The sequence below is a fragment of the Portunus trituberculatus genome, chromosome 41 (assembly GCF_017591435.1).
Source record: "Portunus trituberculatus isolate SZX2019 chromosome 41, ASM1759143v1, whole genome shotgun sequence".
Taxonomy (NCBI): Eukaryota; Metazoa; Arthropoda; class Malacostraca; order Decapoda; family Portunidae; genus Portunus; species Portunus trituberculatus.
In genome coordinates, this window is record NC_059295.1 from 16,128,441 (window position 1) to 16,145,145 (window position 16,705).

Here is a 16,705-nt window from a genome sequence, read left to right on the forward strand (position 1 = left end):
AGTGACGAGCATGAATAGTGTGTGTGTGTGTGTGTGTGTGTGTGTGTGTGTGTGTGTGTGTGTGTGTGTGTGTGTGTGTGTGTGTGTGTGTGTGTGTGGTGTGTGTGTGTGTGTGACGGACGTACCTGAATGACTTATGTTGATGCAAAACAGTGTATAATATGCTATCACACGGACACCTTTACTAGCATTTTGTCACCATTACATACATCTTGACGTCAGTAATTGGTGGCTAGATAGCGGCTGAGACGCCACCGATCGTCATCTTGCCACCAATACTGGTTGGTATCTTTGTTTACATTACATTCTATCGGCTCATGGCGCAAATTATTTGGTCCAAGGATGCTATTGCTACTTTCTGTGATCTCTGTTGTAAAAACAAGTGTATATGGAACAACAGGGATGAAAACTATTCTAAGAAAAATAAAAAGAGAAATTTTTGAGAAATTAGCGGGGAATACCAGGGATGAAAACTATTCTAAGAAAAATAAAAAGAAATTTTAGAGAAATTAGCGGTAGCTCTGAAGCAGTATCCATACATGGGGCGTCTGCAATCCTTTTTTTTTTCTTTTGTACTCAATACATGTTAAGCATCCAGCGTTTGTGCTTAATAAAAAATTAGCGTCAACTGACATTTTTCACAAATGCAAATACATAGCATATCTATAGCCTAATATTTAACTATTAGGAACTCGGTAAAATTTAGAACTGGGCGCCTACCTATTTCAGTGACGAAGGTAAGCTAGATAAATATAAGTTAATTTTATGGATACACAAAGCAGGTCCAATTTGAGCAAAGCGTCTCCTACGGTCACGGTTTTGATCTGCGATGACGCCGAAGCGGTCCTTGGGAGCTACATGCCAATAAATATCTTTTGTGCGTGTGAAAAAGTGCTCCTTAACAAGCGCTACCGGCGGCTAAAGATCAACAGAAAAAGTCCGTGTGATAGCACCTTTATAATATCCCTTTTATTCCATTTTCTTGTATATTTAAGTATTATGCATAAATCATAAATTATAATCAACTAGTTTTTTTTTTATTTATCAACACCCTGAATACGTTCGCGCGCACGCACTTTAACACATAACATGTATATATAATGTTAACTTCTTTAACTGTTAAATAACTCACTTCTGTATCATACTTGTGGGAGTGACCACTGTCAATGTAAAGAATATTTGCTTAATTCCCATGTCAATAAATTATATTTTGCCTAAATGAGTTTTTTTTTTTTAATCCCAATACAGTTCTTGTGACTATCACACTCTGATGAGCTGTAGCCTACAAGTGTAGGAGGTATGTATTCACATAAAAGAGATTACAAACACTATTCATTACATAATTATATCAATAGAGGAATATTTTGCAATCGTACATGCGCACTTAATAATCTTCATGCCACAATTTTTGAATCATTACATATATGTATACATACATCTTATCATCATCATGGTTGATTATCATGTATGCAGATAAGCATATAATTACTGATACTAGCACATACTGTAATCATTCAACTGAGTCCCCTCATTTGTGAGTTTACAGATGTCTTTGCTATAATAAAAGATACACTGGAACATCATTTTTCGAGCTTATTAATTCCACGAAGCTGATTTGAATCCGAACTATTCGGAAACCAAAATAAATTTCCCAATAGCAATCTATGTAAAAAGGATTAATCCGTTACCACACACCCATCTACTTAATAGCAACTGATGACCAACGCTTACACTGCTAAGATGGTAGCTCTACTTCTCCAGCTCGCTCAGAAATTATTCATCCAAAAGCAAGGCCGTCCCTCCCTCAACAGAGAACACACACTGTGTGTAGGGCAACTCACGGGGGCCACATTTTGCGCGAGTGGATGCGTTTGCGCATTGCTATGTGCTACTGTGAGGTGAGGGTATTCTGTCATTTCGCCCACATGCCATTTCGCCACACTATGGAGTCATTCCGCCCACACTGTGGCAAGGTTGCCAACCCAATTTTGGGGGTAGTACATACCAGAGAGTATCCAAACATACCAATTCTGAACAAAATGTACCAAATGTAAAATTTACTTGATATATATATATATATATATATATATATATATATATATATATATATATATATATATATATATATATATATATATATATATATATATATATATATATATATATATATATATATATATATATATATATATATATATATATATATATATATATATATATATATATATATATATATATATATATATATATATATATATATATATATATATATATATATATATATATATGATGTTTCTGGGTATAGCCTTTGCAACGGCACCCATTGTATTGTATTTTCTATCTTGGCGTAGATGTTTGGTGCGTGTGTGCTGTCACTTGTTTATTGTTATTGACTGGACAAGTAATTTTTTACCTTTCTAACTGTGTATGTGTGTGTGTTCATGGTTCATTGGTTCAATCAATTTACTTGACTTGTTTACCGCGCATTAGTTTAGAGTTGGTGGTTCATTACCTATGCTTTGCAACTGGCCATGATCATCCTCGTAAGCCTTTTCCACAGAGGCTAAATTGACATCTATTTACACAAGATTAGTATCTTAAAAAAAAGAGCAACGATGGATCTAACGGAAAAAAGTATAGAGACTTATAGGGTAAAATATTTACTCTTTGGGATGAGCACGTGAGGGGTGAGAAATCTGCTGAAAGCATGTGCTCATCTCAGTAGCCCAGTGCGCAGCTGAATCTTGCAAGTATGTACTGAACATGTTTTTTTTTTAATAAAAGTTTCTTTTTAATTCTTTGTAACTACTTTCTGAATCTTGCATATATGTAGCTATTTCTTAATGAGTTTTTTTTTTTTATTCTTTGTCACCACTTTCTGAATCCTATATATAATTGTCTATTTTTAATTCTTTGTCACCACTTTCTGCATCTTACATGTATGTAGATGGTTTTTAATAATTGTGAGCGAATTGACTCTTATATGCGGGCGAAAAGTCTCGTAGGCGAATTGACTTGTGGGCGAATTGGTATGTGGGCGAAATGACCGTAATTCAAGGCGAGCACTGAGCACCAACCAAATCAGCTCGGGAATGAAGAAATGGTCTGCATTTTTTTTTTTTTTCATGTAAGAGGGAAAAAAATGGCCAAGGACAACAGAAAGAATGAAACAAAAACGCCCACTTTGTAGCCAGTTCCCGCACTTGCTTCAAGGCAATGACTGAGAACACTCGACATCAGACTAATCTTTTTTTTTTTTTTTTTTCTCTTTTTTTTAGGGTGGGCGGAGGGCAGGGATGAGGTTGGATTGATGTGGTGGAAATTACATTCTTTTGATAAGTAATTGATGGCTGTTTGTGACCTGGATTTGTTCACTTAATTATTTCAGTGTGAAGCGATCTTTTTTTCTAATGTTTAATTTCATTATATTTTAATGGAATCGACGGCTAGACTGCAGTATCTATACACATGTGTGACTACTAATAGATTGTCAAATTAAATGACATGTCATCACACGATCATTTTGTTCCTAACATACAGCTGGAATAAGAAGTATGCGTGTGTGTACTGAATGAGCTTTATGACACAAAACTAATTAGAAGATACTGTTTAGACCTTACAAGTATTTTCTTATCACTGATCAAGTGAGAGAAGAAGCCTTACAGAATGAAAGAAGAGAAAAACAAACCACTTACTGCAGAAATTATGATCATATCAATCATATTGCTATATGTGAACGTGTTCCGGCTAACACAGGGCTCTGTTGATACTTCTTGCTGCTAACATTTTCCAGCCGCATATTGAGTATTGACACGTGTGAACCCACCTTTAGAAGGCATTTTAACTGCATCACATTTACTCATTTCAAAGATTGAATTATCGTCTAACCCAGTGTGGTTCCTCCAAATGCATATTAGTTAAGTAAATATTTATAGAAACCATAAATTAACAATAAATGGCAGCTTTAGTTTGTCTTTCAGTATATGAAATTGAGTAGGTACTGTCAAATCTTATATAGTCGCCGTTCTAAAAAGTCGTTGAAAAAAAAGTAGATGAACCTTGTATCTCAAAAATTATTCGTAATTTGTACATTTCAACGCATGCACAACATAATTCAACCTTTCTATTTTGCATTCATACAAAATAATTCACTATAGATATCTTGGCAGTCTCCAGACATTGATAAATACAGTGTCATTCTTCCCCCACGAGATTTTTTTTTTTTTCTTAATCCAGGAGGGAAGTCAGCCAAGGGCAACAAAATATTGAAAAAAAAAGGCCCACTTGAGTGCTGGTTCCCTTACAGAGAAGTGAAGAGTTAGCCAAAATTAAGGAATAAGGTCTTGAAACCTCCCTCTGAAAAGAAGTCAAGTCGTAGGAAGACGGAAATACAGAAGCAGGCAGGGAGTTCCAGAGTTTACCAGAGAAAGGTATGAATGATTGAGAGTACTGGTTAACTTGCATTAGGGAGTTGGACAGAATAGGGGTGAAAAGAAGAAAGCCTTGTGCAGCGAGGTCGCAGGATGAGGGGAAGCATGCAGTTAACAAGATCAGTAGAACAGTTATGAAAATAACTATAAGAGATAGACAGAGATGCAACATTTCGGCGGTAAGAAAGAGGCTGCAGACAGTCACCACCACCACGGTGGCCTGCTGGTCACCCAGCCAGTCTTCTCCATAACGGAGCACGCTCAGAGCTCATAGACCGATCTTCGGGTAGGACCAAGACCACAACACGCTCCACACACCGGGAAAGCGAGGCCACAACCCCTCAAGTTACATCCCGTATCTATTTACTGCTAGATGAACAGGGGCTACACATTAAGAGGCTTGCCCATTTGCCTCGCCCCTTCCCAGGACTCGAACCCGGGCCCTCTTGATTGTCAGCCGAGCGTGCTAACCACTACCCTATGGGGAGGGAGAGTTGATGAGATGGAAAGCTTTTGATTTCACCCTATCTAATAAAACTGTGTGAGTGGAATCGATACAGGGCCCCTTCTATGTACAGAATATACAGTTGGAGGGGCAAGAAAAACTAGTGGAGACGCCTCAGAACGCCCAACTTCATAGAAGCTGCTTTATCAAGAGATGAGATGTGAAGTTTCCAGTTAAGATTATGAGTAAAGGACAGACTGAGGATATTCAGTGCGGAAGAGGAAGACAGCTGAGTGGCATTGAAGAAGAGGGGATAGTTGTCTGGAAGGTTGTGTCGAGTTGATAGATGGAGGAATTGAGTTTTTGAGGCATTGAAAACTACTAAGTTTTCCCTGCCCCAATCAGAAATCTTAAGAGATCAGAAGTCGGGCATTCTGTGGCGTCCCTGCGTGATCTGTTGACTTCCTGAAGGGTTGGTTGTCTCAGAAATGACGTGGAAAGATGTAGGGTGCGTATCATCACCGTAGGAGTGGATAGGGCAAGAAGCTTGGTTAAGAACATAAGAAAATAAGAAAAGGGAAGCTGCAAGAGGCTGCCAGGCATCTTGCAGCTTCCCTGTGTGCTTAAAGCTACCTAATTCCATCTATCATCCCCATCCATAAACTTACCTTCTTTTAAAGCTCCCTATTGACTCAGCCATGACCACATGACCACTGAGACCGTTCCACTCATCAACCACTCTGTTTGAAAACAAGTTTCTTCTCATTTCTCTCTTAAACCTGAATTTTTCAAGTTTAAACTCATTATTTCTGGTTTTGTCCCCACTACTGATCCTAAGGACTTCGTTCATGTCCCCTTTGCTAAAGCTCTTCCACTTAAATACTTTTATCAGATCTCCTCTTAACATACGTCTCTCTAAGAATGCAGATTGAGTTATTTTCAGTCTCGCTTCATAAGGAATATCCCTCATCCCCTGTATTTTTTTGTCATCCTCCTCTGCACTGACTCCAACAATAGAACTATATAGAGCTATATCCTTCCTATAATGTGGGGACCAGAATTGTACTGCAAAGTCAGTATGTGGCCTGACCAGCGCCGAGTATAATTTTAGTAATACTTCGGGATTTATGCTTTTAACACTCCTAAAAATTAATCATAGTACTCTATTCGCCTTATTTCTAATCTCTATGCATAGCTTCCTTTGACGAACCACATGACTCCTAAATCTTTCTCATACTTGGAACTTTCTAGAACCTCGTTACCTATCGTGTAAGATAATCTTTGCTTGGATTATCTCTACCTAAGCTCAGTACCCTGCACTTGTTAATATTGAACTGCATTTGCCATTTATCTGTCCATTCTTTCATCCTATCCAAGTCTGCCTGCAAGGCAATGGCATCCAAATTTAACCAAATTGATCTACCTATCTTTGTGTCGTCTGCAAATTTACTAATGTCACTGCTAATTCCATTATCCAAGTCATTAATATATATCAAAAATAATAATGGCCCTAAAACTGAGCCCTGTGACACCCCACTAATTACTTCCCCCCACTCGGAATTAGACCCTCTGTCGCCTGTCGTCTAATCACGCTTTAATCCAACCTAATATTCTACCCCCTATACCGTACTGTACTGTATATATATATATATATATATATATATATATATATATATATATATATATATATATATATATATACAGTAAGTCCTCGTTTTACACTAGAAATGCGTTCCTCAAAAAGCTATTGTAAACAGAAATTAGTGTTAACCAAACCCGTTTTAACATGTATTAGATAGGAATATGTTCCAGCTCAGTATGAAAATCAATCGAAAAAAGTAAACAAACATCCATCTCAACAATCAATGTTTCAATAATAGACAGGGCCTTTTCTGAAATGAGGCTCAACGAGAGTGGGGCATGCTGGCGTGTTTGGCCTGTCTATCCATAATGGGTTCCCGATGTTTTGTCAGCAATTTTACCTGCAGGCTTGAAGCATTAGCTGCTGCCTCCTTAACACTTGAAGCATTCCTCAAAACAGTAGCAACTGTGGTAAATTCAGGGAACGACTTATAGCTGACGAGCCTTCCCCAAGTTCTTTTCTCTTGACTATATCAAGCTTCGTTTCCAACATTAAACTATTCCTGGCTCGTTCACACTTACCCACTTCTTCACCAAGATCCAAATTACGTTTCGGTGACATTTTGGACAGAAATTGGTCTTAAATGCAGAAAATAATGTAAGTAAATCACCGAGCACAGTCTCACTGTTATATTTTCGTCGTGCTGGCGCGAAAGTGTCTAGTGACTGGTTTGTTGTTGGTCCGACACTCCGACTCAGTGCTTCCATGGGTTGATGAAATCTTACCCTAGATTTTTGTCGATTTTACCCTAGATTCGAGTGTTTTACCCTAGATTGTCGAAGTTGCCCATTAATTGTTGATTAGTACACCCTTATCATACATAAGTTTAAATATTGCCCCCCCCCCCCGCACCCCCAAACACACACACAGGACTGCACACTACAGCCGCTACTGCGGCTGCTCTTTGTGGACTCGTCCTCGTAAGTGACTGACTGTGTGTGAACTGTGATCTAACCGTCCGAAGGTCCAAAACGTGTACGCGTAGTAGACGGGTGAGTGGAGACTGGGGAGAAAGGAAATGGGGTGGGGGAATGAAGGGATGATACAAGTCACGGGGATGATTGTGTACATGAATCGAACATGAAAGAGAACCAGCCTGCCACCAGATTGGCACCATTCCAAGCACACCTATCCATAGGACGGCAGATTACCCTAAAATTACCCTAGTTTATGCATTATCCTAAACACTACCTTAAGAAGGGTCCAATGACCCTAGTTTAGGGTATTTTACCCTAAAATGGAAGCACTGCTCCGACTCCGACTTGATCGCAGTGCAGCGCCACAATCACAGGCGGCGGGAGTTTCAAATATCGTAAGTGCGATTTTTTTATCGTAAATTGAAAAAATGGTAGTGATTGTCAATTATCGTATCTGCGAATTTATCGTATACTAAACTAGTGTAAAACGAGGGCTTACTGTATGTATGTATGTATGTATGTATGTATGTATGTATGTATGTATGTATGTATGTATATATATATATATATATATATATATATATATATATATATATATATATATATATATATATATATATATATATATATATGTATTACAGTTAGATTGAAAATATGGCAGGTAGAGGACTTTCTTTAACAATAAATCAGATAATCATGTATGCCTGGTCTGTAGAAAGCTCCCACAGGTAAACATGCATTTAAAGACAAGGTCCCTAGTTATCAATCGTGGATTTCTTTTAAAGCTAGGTGGGCATCCTCATATTGCTTGTGTTTGAAAAACCATCTTGTTTAGACAGGAGGAGGGCTAATTTTTCCACTGTAAATAAACTAAGGAGTTATTTTTCATTTAAAGGAAATATTGACGGAACACAACTTTTTCATAGAAAAGAAAAGCTGGATTCATGGATTCAGCTTTGTTCTTAAAGTGGCTTAAAAGATTATTTATACCTCATGCCAAACCAAGCAATGAAAAACCAGTTTTATTGTTATTAGATGGTCATGCTTCTCATTGTACATCAGAGGTCATTGATGCAGCTAAAGAAAATAATGTGATTCTACTTGCACTGGCACCTCACACCACTCACACATATGTCTGTATATATGTTTCAAGGCTCATCTTGAGAAGATAATCAAACTTGGACAATGGATTTGGGGAAAACTCTGGATTGCTAAAAATTATGTTCCTAGGATACTGAAGCCTGAAGATACCATTTGAAATGTCTATGGGCCTCACAATATCAAAGAGGGTTTCTGCAAATATGAGATTTTCCCTATTAATCCTAATGCAGTAGATAAGACACACATACTGAGAAATCAGTTAATCCCTATTGATGACAGTGATTTGTCAATTCCACCTCCACAGCCCTGCAAAGATGGTGGAATACAGACAGAGCCTTTATCTAAAGAAACTACAGAACAGAGAGCACATTATTCTGCATAACATAGTTTCCAGCACTAATGGTAAATCATGGAAGTTAATGAGGGTGTTTTTCAAGAGGCACATGATGCTAATTCAGTTATTGAGACCTCCTGATTTGGTTGAGATTCCTCAGACTAATGAGCACAAAAGATTCTGTTCCAGCCCACCAACCTTTAGTAAAAGCTAGAATAGTGTCTTCAGAACTGGCAGAAATCTTTACTACTTCTGAAGAAGTCATCCCTCTCAGTTGCAAAATATCTTGTGGATTGGCATGTCTATTTTTATATGAATAAAATCTAGCTTTTTCTTATTTATGCTTTTTCTTTATGCATTTTCATTAATATACATACTTGAAAATCAAGCTACAAATCATAATAAATCAATGACAAGAACCATGCAAATTAATGTTTTGCCATGTTCACTTGTAAAATATAATTCTGGCAACATTTTATTTGTAGTAATGTAAAGTCACCAGAAAAAATGACAAGTGTGGTGAGTTTTCGTTATATTTTGCATATTCTACACTTTGAACACCATAAGAAGTCTGCTAAGCCTTAAAATATCATATTCAAAGGTAGCTGGCAGCATTGAAGTATCATTTATATAAAGTCACCAGACAAATTTTGTCCAAATAAAACATATTTTTTTACTTTTTAAGTATACATAACAGAGTGATGCCCAGCTCTTTGTTTAGTTAAAAGATCATATATTGTGATTTCTTGAACTACTCAACTAAAACAAGAAAAATGGCAGAAATGAAAAAAATGTGGTGACTTTATATACAATATAAACATTGATGGTTACTGTTTGACAACTGAATTGTGATATGGCAACGGAAGTAATTGAGTTCAAAATTTTCTTAGAAAATGAGAGTATTCAGTAACCAAGATTCCACTATATAGGTATAAAACATACATTTCATGGAATTTCTATCTGATTTGTTTCCATAAGGAGGACAGGTGCTCAGTGCTGTGCATGGCTTTTTTCTTTATTTATTATGTAATGGCCTATAGTGTCTGTAGGCATACTTGAAGAGTATATGTGGGAAGTGCTGTTCAGCTTCCACCCATTAGTCGTGCAGGCAATTTAATTTATTGTGGTACCCATATTAGGACCCAAGTGCATCTTTGGTGTAACCACCTAGAGCTTAGGTATCATGGTGACATATAACTAACTTTAAACCGCTCGACAAATGGTATAGCTTCAAAGCGGTATGTGGTGGGATTCGAACCTATGCGTGGACATCTGCCTGATCCCATGCTCATCACCTTATCCACTACACCATCACCTCCCTGGCTGTTGTCACAATGCTTTCAATGCTAATACTTTGTGAACTTTTCACTAATTTGCAAGTGGAAATATTGAAGGAACAGAAATTATTCTTTCTTTATTTTCTTATTCTCATATTGATGTATTCTTGCATGTTACAGTGGCCTTTTAAGCTCATAGACCCTTAGCAAACAGGGAACATAATGGTGGTAACAGCCATTTGAACATCCCTGTGGCTTAATTGATAAGGAAAAGACATGGTATCTTAAATATTCAAATTTTTGCTAATTGTATAAAGACAAGATTAAAGATGTCTTTAGTGAATTTGTACCAAATGTGAATTTTACATACTTTTGAAGGGACACCTGATAATTGCAAATGGTAGAGCCCAACTGTATTGCTACATAGACACCTACAATGTACCACTTCCCTATTCTCAGGAAATCAAGGCAATGTCATTGTTATATATGTGACTACATTAATAACCTCCTCCCATGGCCTTTGAATCTGTTCATCTGTCAACAAGCCATTTCAAACACAGCCCCTAGCCTCATTCTTTTCACCTCAGCTCCCAGGTCCTGCAGGTCTTCATCTACCAACTTTGGAAGCCTTAAATAGAAATGTAATACACTGCTAACCACTTCGAGATTTGTACCTTACTGCATTCAAACAAATTGCACATTGGACTCCAAAAATGCACTACAATTACTATTCAGTGTCTGTTAGGGGCTTTCATTTATAAAACATCTCTCTCTCTCTCTCTCTCTCTCTCTCTCTCTCTCTCTTAAAATAAACAAATGGATCTCTTTGCTTAGTCATTAGTTCTTTGTGTTGCAATCTTTGTCAAGCAAAATTCTGAGTTCACTTAGAAGGATTTTGTCTCATATATTTCATCCCTTTTACCTAATTCTGCATCCCTTAAACTTTCCAAACTAAAACAATCTATTTCTCTCTAATGCATCTCAAGGTGGTTCTAAGTTTCTCATTTGCATTTTTACTAAATCTGTCATTTAAAGATGTACAGCACATGTGCAATTCCATTGACCATTCTCATCCCAATTGATTAAAAACTTCTGTTTGTCCTTCACTTCCTAAGTTTCACTACTATAAAATATTGCACTCTTTGCTCCAAGTTGCATTTAAGTACCCTGCATTTTAAAGAGAGTCCCTCAGTGTCAGTAAGGGTAACTCTTATCAAACAAAGTCTCCTGTGTGTCTCTTGATGTGTCGGTAAAGGTGACTCTCTCTGAAAAATGTGGCACCACATCTATCACACTTGTAGGGCCGCTCAGCTTGGTGCCGCCGCTCATGTGACTCCAGTGTTGGATGATCGGAGAAAGTCAAGCCACATTTCTCACACTTATAAGGCCTTTCCACCACATGTTTCTGGCGATGAGTCTTCAGGTGACCCTCTGTGTTGAACCCAGCACCACACAGATCACATTTGTAACGTTTTTCAATTACTATAATTTTCTTTCTCGACAGAAACTGACCACTGGCTTGCTGCTGTTTGGCAAGTATATGGAAAGGATTATTTTCACCCACATTGTGCTTGGTATGCATGTGGGCCTTCAGATCAGAGCTATGAAACAAAACTGTGCCACACACATCACATCGAAACATTCCTTCTTCTCCTTCAAGTTTTCTTTTACCTGTAACCATGTCAGGTACCACCTCAGACTGTGTGACCATGGCTGGCATGATTCCCTCCACTGACACAGGGTGGTTCATATCGTTCACTGGGAATTGTGTTGGGTGTGCAATGGTAGTGGTAGTGCCAGCTGAACATGTGGCTGCAACATTGATGGTTGAAGAGTTTACTGTGTTCACCAAATTCGGGAGACTGAAAATAGTAGGAAGACTCTGTACGTTCTGCTGAGGATAAATGTTTGTAACATTCACAACTAAGGAGGAGTTTTGTGAGTTTTCTCCTATCCTGTGTTTCCTCTTATGCCACACCAGCATGCTATTCTGCAGGAACTGTGCACCACACTCATCACACTTGAATGGCAGCTCTCCAGTGTGACTCCTCTTGTGCCACTCCAGGGTGCTGTTATAGGAGAACTTGGCACCACACTCATTGCACTTGTAAGGTTTTCTTCGTGAGTGCAGTCTAAGGTGCTGCTTCAGGGTCTCTTTGTTGTCAAAAGTTGCATCACAGAACTCACACTTGATGCAGTGTTCCCAAAGCAAATTCACATTCATGATGACTGCTCAAGACTCCCTCCAGACTATATCAACATGCACTGTTTCTATTTCTTTATCCAGTCATCAAACCTGAAGGAAAAATATTAAGATCATTACATTTCAATTGTCATCAAATTTACTATCAATAAGTATAGATTTATGTTACATTGAGTGTTTTCTCTCCTTAAATCCACATGAAAACCATATAAGAAAATTAAGAAATGTCTTGTTAAAATAAGATGGATTATTAATGATCGATTTGCAGTTTCACCCAACCATGGAAATCATGGTTGCTGCTGCTGCATCCACTCACCCCCCTCCACCATCAAAGTATTTTCAATTTCTTATGTGATTTTGTTGATTTCCTACTTCTTTTGCAATTCACAATAGTACTTGATTTAATGCTCCCCCACCTGAAAACTTCATTTTCCCACAGATCCCCTAAGATCATTGGGAATGAGAGGTAGGCATAAGTTGGAGTTGAAAAAAGTCATAACTTGAAAAATATTAATTTGCAAAGGAAATGTTACATACCATCAATCAATTCACTATATTTCTCACCAGAAAAACATGAATTACATCAGAGATTCCATAGCTGGATAAAACTGCAAATTGATCCAATTAACTGACCAGTAACAAATACTGCATGGGTATTTTTGGAGTCTTTCACCATAATCAACATGGTTTTTCTTACCCTTCTCATCATATGGAGCAGTAGTTCCCAACCCGTGGTACATGTACCACTATTGGTATGCGAAGGCCTTCCAGGCAGTACATGATCATAAGCAATTTTTAGTTAAATCAAATTAATTAATTTCTTAGAAAAATTATTACTGTTGACCCTCACTAACCTGGACCAATAGGAGAAAGATTGGTCTGACAAACACAAATGTCCGACTTACATGAAATCACCCCAAAACCCCCACCACAAAAAAAAAAAAAAAATCTGCTCGTTTAACGAACACCAAACTCGCTTTAACAAAGTTTTATCCAAGTATTTTTTTCCAAATTTGAAAGCACCACTGTATCATGCAAGCTGACAGGCTTTTGAATACACCAGGAGCTGCTGGTACTAAGGCCTGCCTCAGGAGAAATCCTGAGACACCTGTAGAATAAAGATCAAGATCAAGCCTCTTGTGGACAACACAGGCACTGCCGATACAAAGGCCTGACTCAGAAAAAATTCTGCATCACCTGTAGCATCAAGATCAAGTTCAAGATCACGTGCACCACTCACTCCCCAGTCAAAACATAACAGCGTCACCAGCAGCTCATCTTCCCTAGTTCAACTTACCACCAAAATGCCCAGGAAGTGTCTTACTCTCGAAGTGAAGCTGGGTATTATTCACAGACAAGAGAGAGGCCAGAAAGCTAATAACATTGCTTGCCACCATCTTGACTCCATCTACTGTCTACTATTTTCAAGTCAGCAGACTCTATTAAGAAGGCTGGTGAGACCATATCTTCCTTGAAAGCTAAAAGAACCACCTGAACTCGTGACTCTACAATGGATAAAATGGAAAGCCTTGTGGAAATGTGGTACATAAGTTTTGTATGCGGTACCATGATGCACACTTTGTTTACATTCCACAGGTTGCGGGTTAGTGTATTTCCCGTTTCACTCTCCCTCCCTTCATAAAGTTAAGATCATCAACATTATAAAGTTACGTACATACATACATTAGTATACATTATAATGACTTAAATTAAACTACCTAAATGTTTAACTAGCCAATAATATCTCTAACAACTTTACTTCTTCGTCTTTCCCTCCTTTACTTCATCCAGATGGCTCTACAGCTGTCTCTTCTTTTTCTAAAGCTGAACTCTTCGCTCAAACCTTTGCTACCAACTCAACTTTGGATGATTCTGGGCATATTCCTCCTACTCCTCCACCCTCTGACTACTTCATCCCTAAAATTAAAATTCTTTATAAAGACGTTTTCCTGGCCCTCTCTGGCCTTGATTCTCGGAAGGCTTACGGTCCGGATGGAGTCCCTCCTGTTGTTCTCAAAACTGTGCTTCCGAACTCGCTCACTGCCTGGTCAAACTCTTTCATCTGTGTCTCTCTACTTCTATTTATCCTTCTTGCTGGAAGTTTGCTCACATTCAACCTGTCCCTAAAAAGGTGACCACTCCAATCCTTCTAACTACCGCCCTATAGCTTTGATTTCCTGCCTTTCTAAAGCCTTTGAGTCTATCCTTAATAGGAAGATAATGAGGCATCTATCAGCTCACAACCTTCTCTCTGATTGCCAGTATGGTTTCCGTAAAGGCAGATCTACTGGTGATCTTCTTACTTTCCTAACTGAATCTTGGTCATCCTCTTTTAGGGACTTCGGTGAAACCTTTGCTGTCGGCCTTGACATATCGAAAGCCTTCGATAGAGTCTGGCACAAATCTTTAATTTCTAAACTACCCTCCTACGGATTCTATCCTTCTCTCTGTACCTTCATCTCCAGTTTCCTTTCCGATCGTTCTATTGCTGCTGTAGTAGACGGTCACTGTTCTTCCCTAAAACTATCAACAGTGGTGTTCCACAGGGTTCTGTCCTATCACCCACTCTCTTTCTATTATTCATCAATGATCTCCTAAATCTGACTCAATGCCCTATCCACTCCTATGCTGATGATACCACCTTGCATTATTCAACAGCGTTCAACAGACGCCCAACCCAACAACAATTAAATGACTCAAGGCGAGATGCTATAGGACGCCTAACTTCTGATCTTTCACTTGTTTCTGATTGGGGCAGAGAAAACCTGGTTTTGTTCAATGCCTCAAAACTCAATTTCTACAACTATCTACTCGACATAACCTTCCAGACAACTATCCTCTCTTCTTCAATAACACTCAACTTCCCTCTCCTCTACATTAAACACACTCGGTCTATCCTTCACTAAAAATCTAAACTGGAAATTTCACATCTCTACTCTTGCTAAATCAGCTTCCAAGAAGTTAGGTGTCCTGTGGCGTCTTCGTCCATTTTCTCTCCCTCCCAGCTGCTTGCTCTGTACAAGGGCCTTATCCGCCCGTGTATGGAGTATGGCTCTCATGTCTGGGGGATCCACACACAGCTTTACTAAACAAGGTGGAATCTAAAGCTTTTCGTCTTATCAACTCTTCTCCTCTAACTGACTGTCTTGATTCTTTAAGTCACCGCCGCAATGTTGCATCTTTATCTGTCTTCTACCGCTGTTTTCATGCTGTCTGCTCTTCTGAACTTGCTAACTGCATGCCTTCCCCCTCCTGCGGCCTCGCTGCACAAGACTCTCTACTTCTTCTCATCCCTATTCTGTCCATCTTCCTAATGCAAGAGTTAACCAGTATCTTCACTCCTTCATTCCCTACACTGGTAAACTCTGGAACTCTCTACCTGTGTCTGTATTTCCACCTGCCTATGACTTAAACTCTTTCAAAAGAGGAGTGTCAAGACACCTCTTACGTTAACTGGACCCTCCTTTTAGATTTTTTGTTTTTCTTTCTCCTACTTTCCTCTTAACAGGGCCTGGCAACCAGCGGGATTTTTTTTTTTCCAACACTTTGTTTTCCCTTGGCCAGTGCCCTTGTAATGTAAAAAAAAAAAAAAAAAAAAAAAAAAACTTCATAATTTTTACTTTCATTAAACCTTTTACTTTACTATGATGCTCTCTCGCTTTGCTTACTCTCAATGGAAGTTCAAATCAGGGGTTATACTTGTTATAATCGGTTCGCTTAACAAAGTTTTGCTTAACGAAGTGTTTTTTAGGAACGTAACCCCTTCGTTAAGCGGGGGTTGCCTGTATTTTTTTAATAATTAAATACTCTTCCCATCAGGAAGCCATTTTTAATGTCTCATGCAATTGCATTATAGCATGACTCAAGCCTTACACAGTACATGACCAGGAATCAAGAGAAGAGGTGCGTCGTTTAGCTCTTTATGTGCATACAGACATAAATTGATGAGAATTAGAATCAGAAACTTCAAGAAGTTAAGACAAGAAACAAACAAACATTGGGAGAGCTTGACCTTAAATCCTTGCCTCTCCTCTCCCCTTCTGTCACATGTGTTATCTTTCCCTCCAAGACCCTCCCTCACCCCCCATGCCTCACTGCCACACTTCTCTTTCATCTCTCTATATCATAAGGCTGCTATGATCTTTTCCAACACTTTTTTCTCATCAGAACTATACATCACATAACTCTCACAATAACCCTATTACAAAAGATTATGTTGAGACAGAGGTATGAAGCTGGACCAGAAGAGTAATAAATACTTTACTGTATCATTATCTCACTTCAACACATTATCAACGACTCAGAGAGTGTCCAGTTCAGGAGTAAAACAGCAAATTACCGTGACGCTGTTAATGG

General features: G+C 38.4%; 1 protein-coding gene across 5 annotated transcripts in view; it reads right to left on the reverse strand.

The window, feature by feature from the left end:
• Window positions 1-16,705, reverse strand: part of LOC123517091 (zinc finger protein 83-like) — a 28,293-nt gene that overhangs the window by 5,530 nt on the left and 6,058 nt on the right. For 3 of the 5 annotated variants that reach the window (XM_045276968.1, XM_045276967.1, XM_045276969.1), the window contains one exon: window positions 10,271-12,442. In XM_045276968.1, coding sequence (XP_045132903.1) covers window positions 11,360-12,370 — 1,011 coding nt within the window. In that variant the 5' untranslated portion in view covers window positions 12,371-12,442 and the 3' untranslated portion in view covers window positions 10,271-11,359. Of the gene's footprint in view, window positions 1-10,270; window positions 12,443-16,705 lie in introns of those variants that run through there. The other 2 variants (XR_006678389.1, XR_006678388.1) reach the window with 1 other exon arrangement.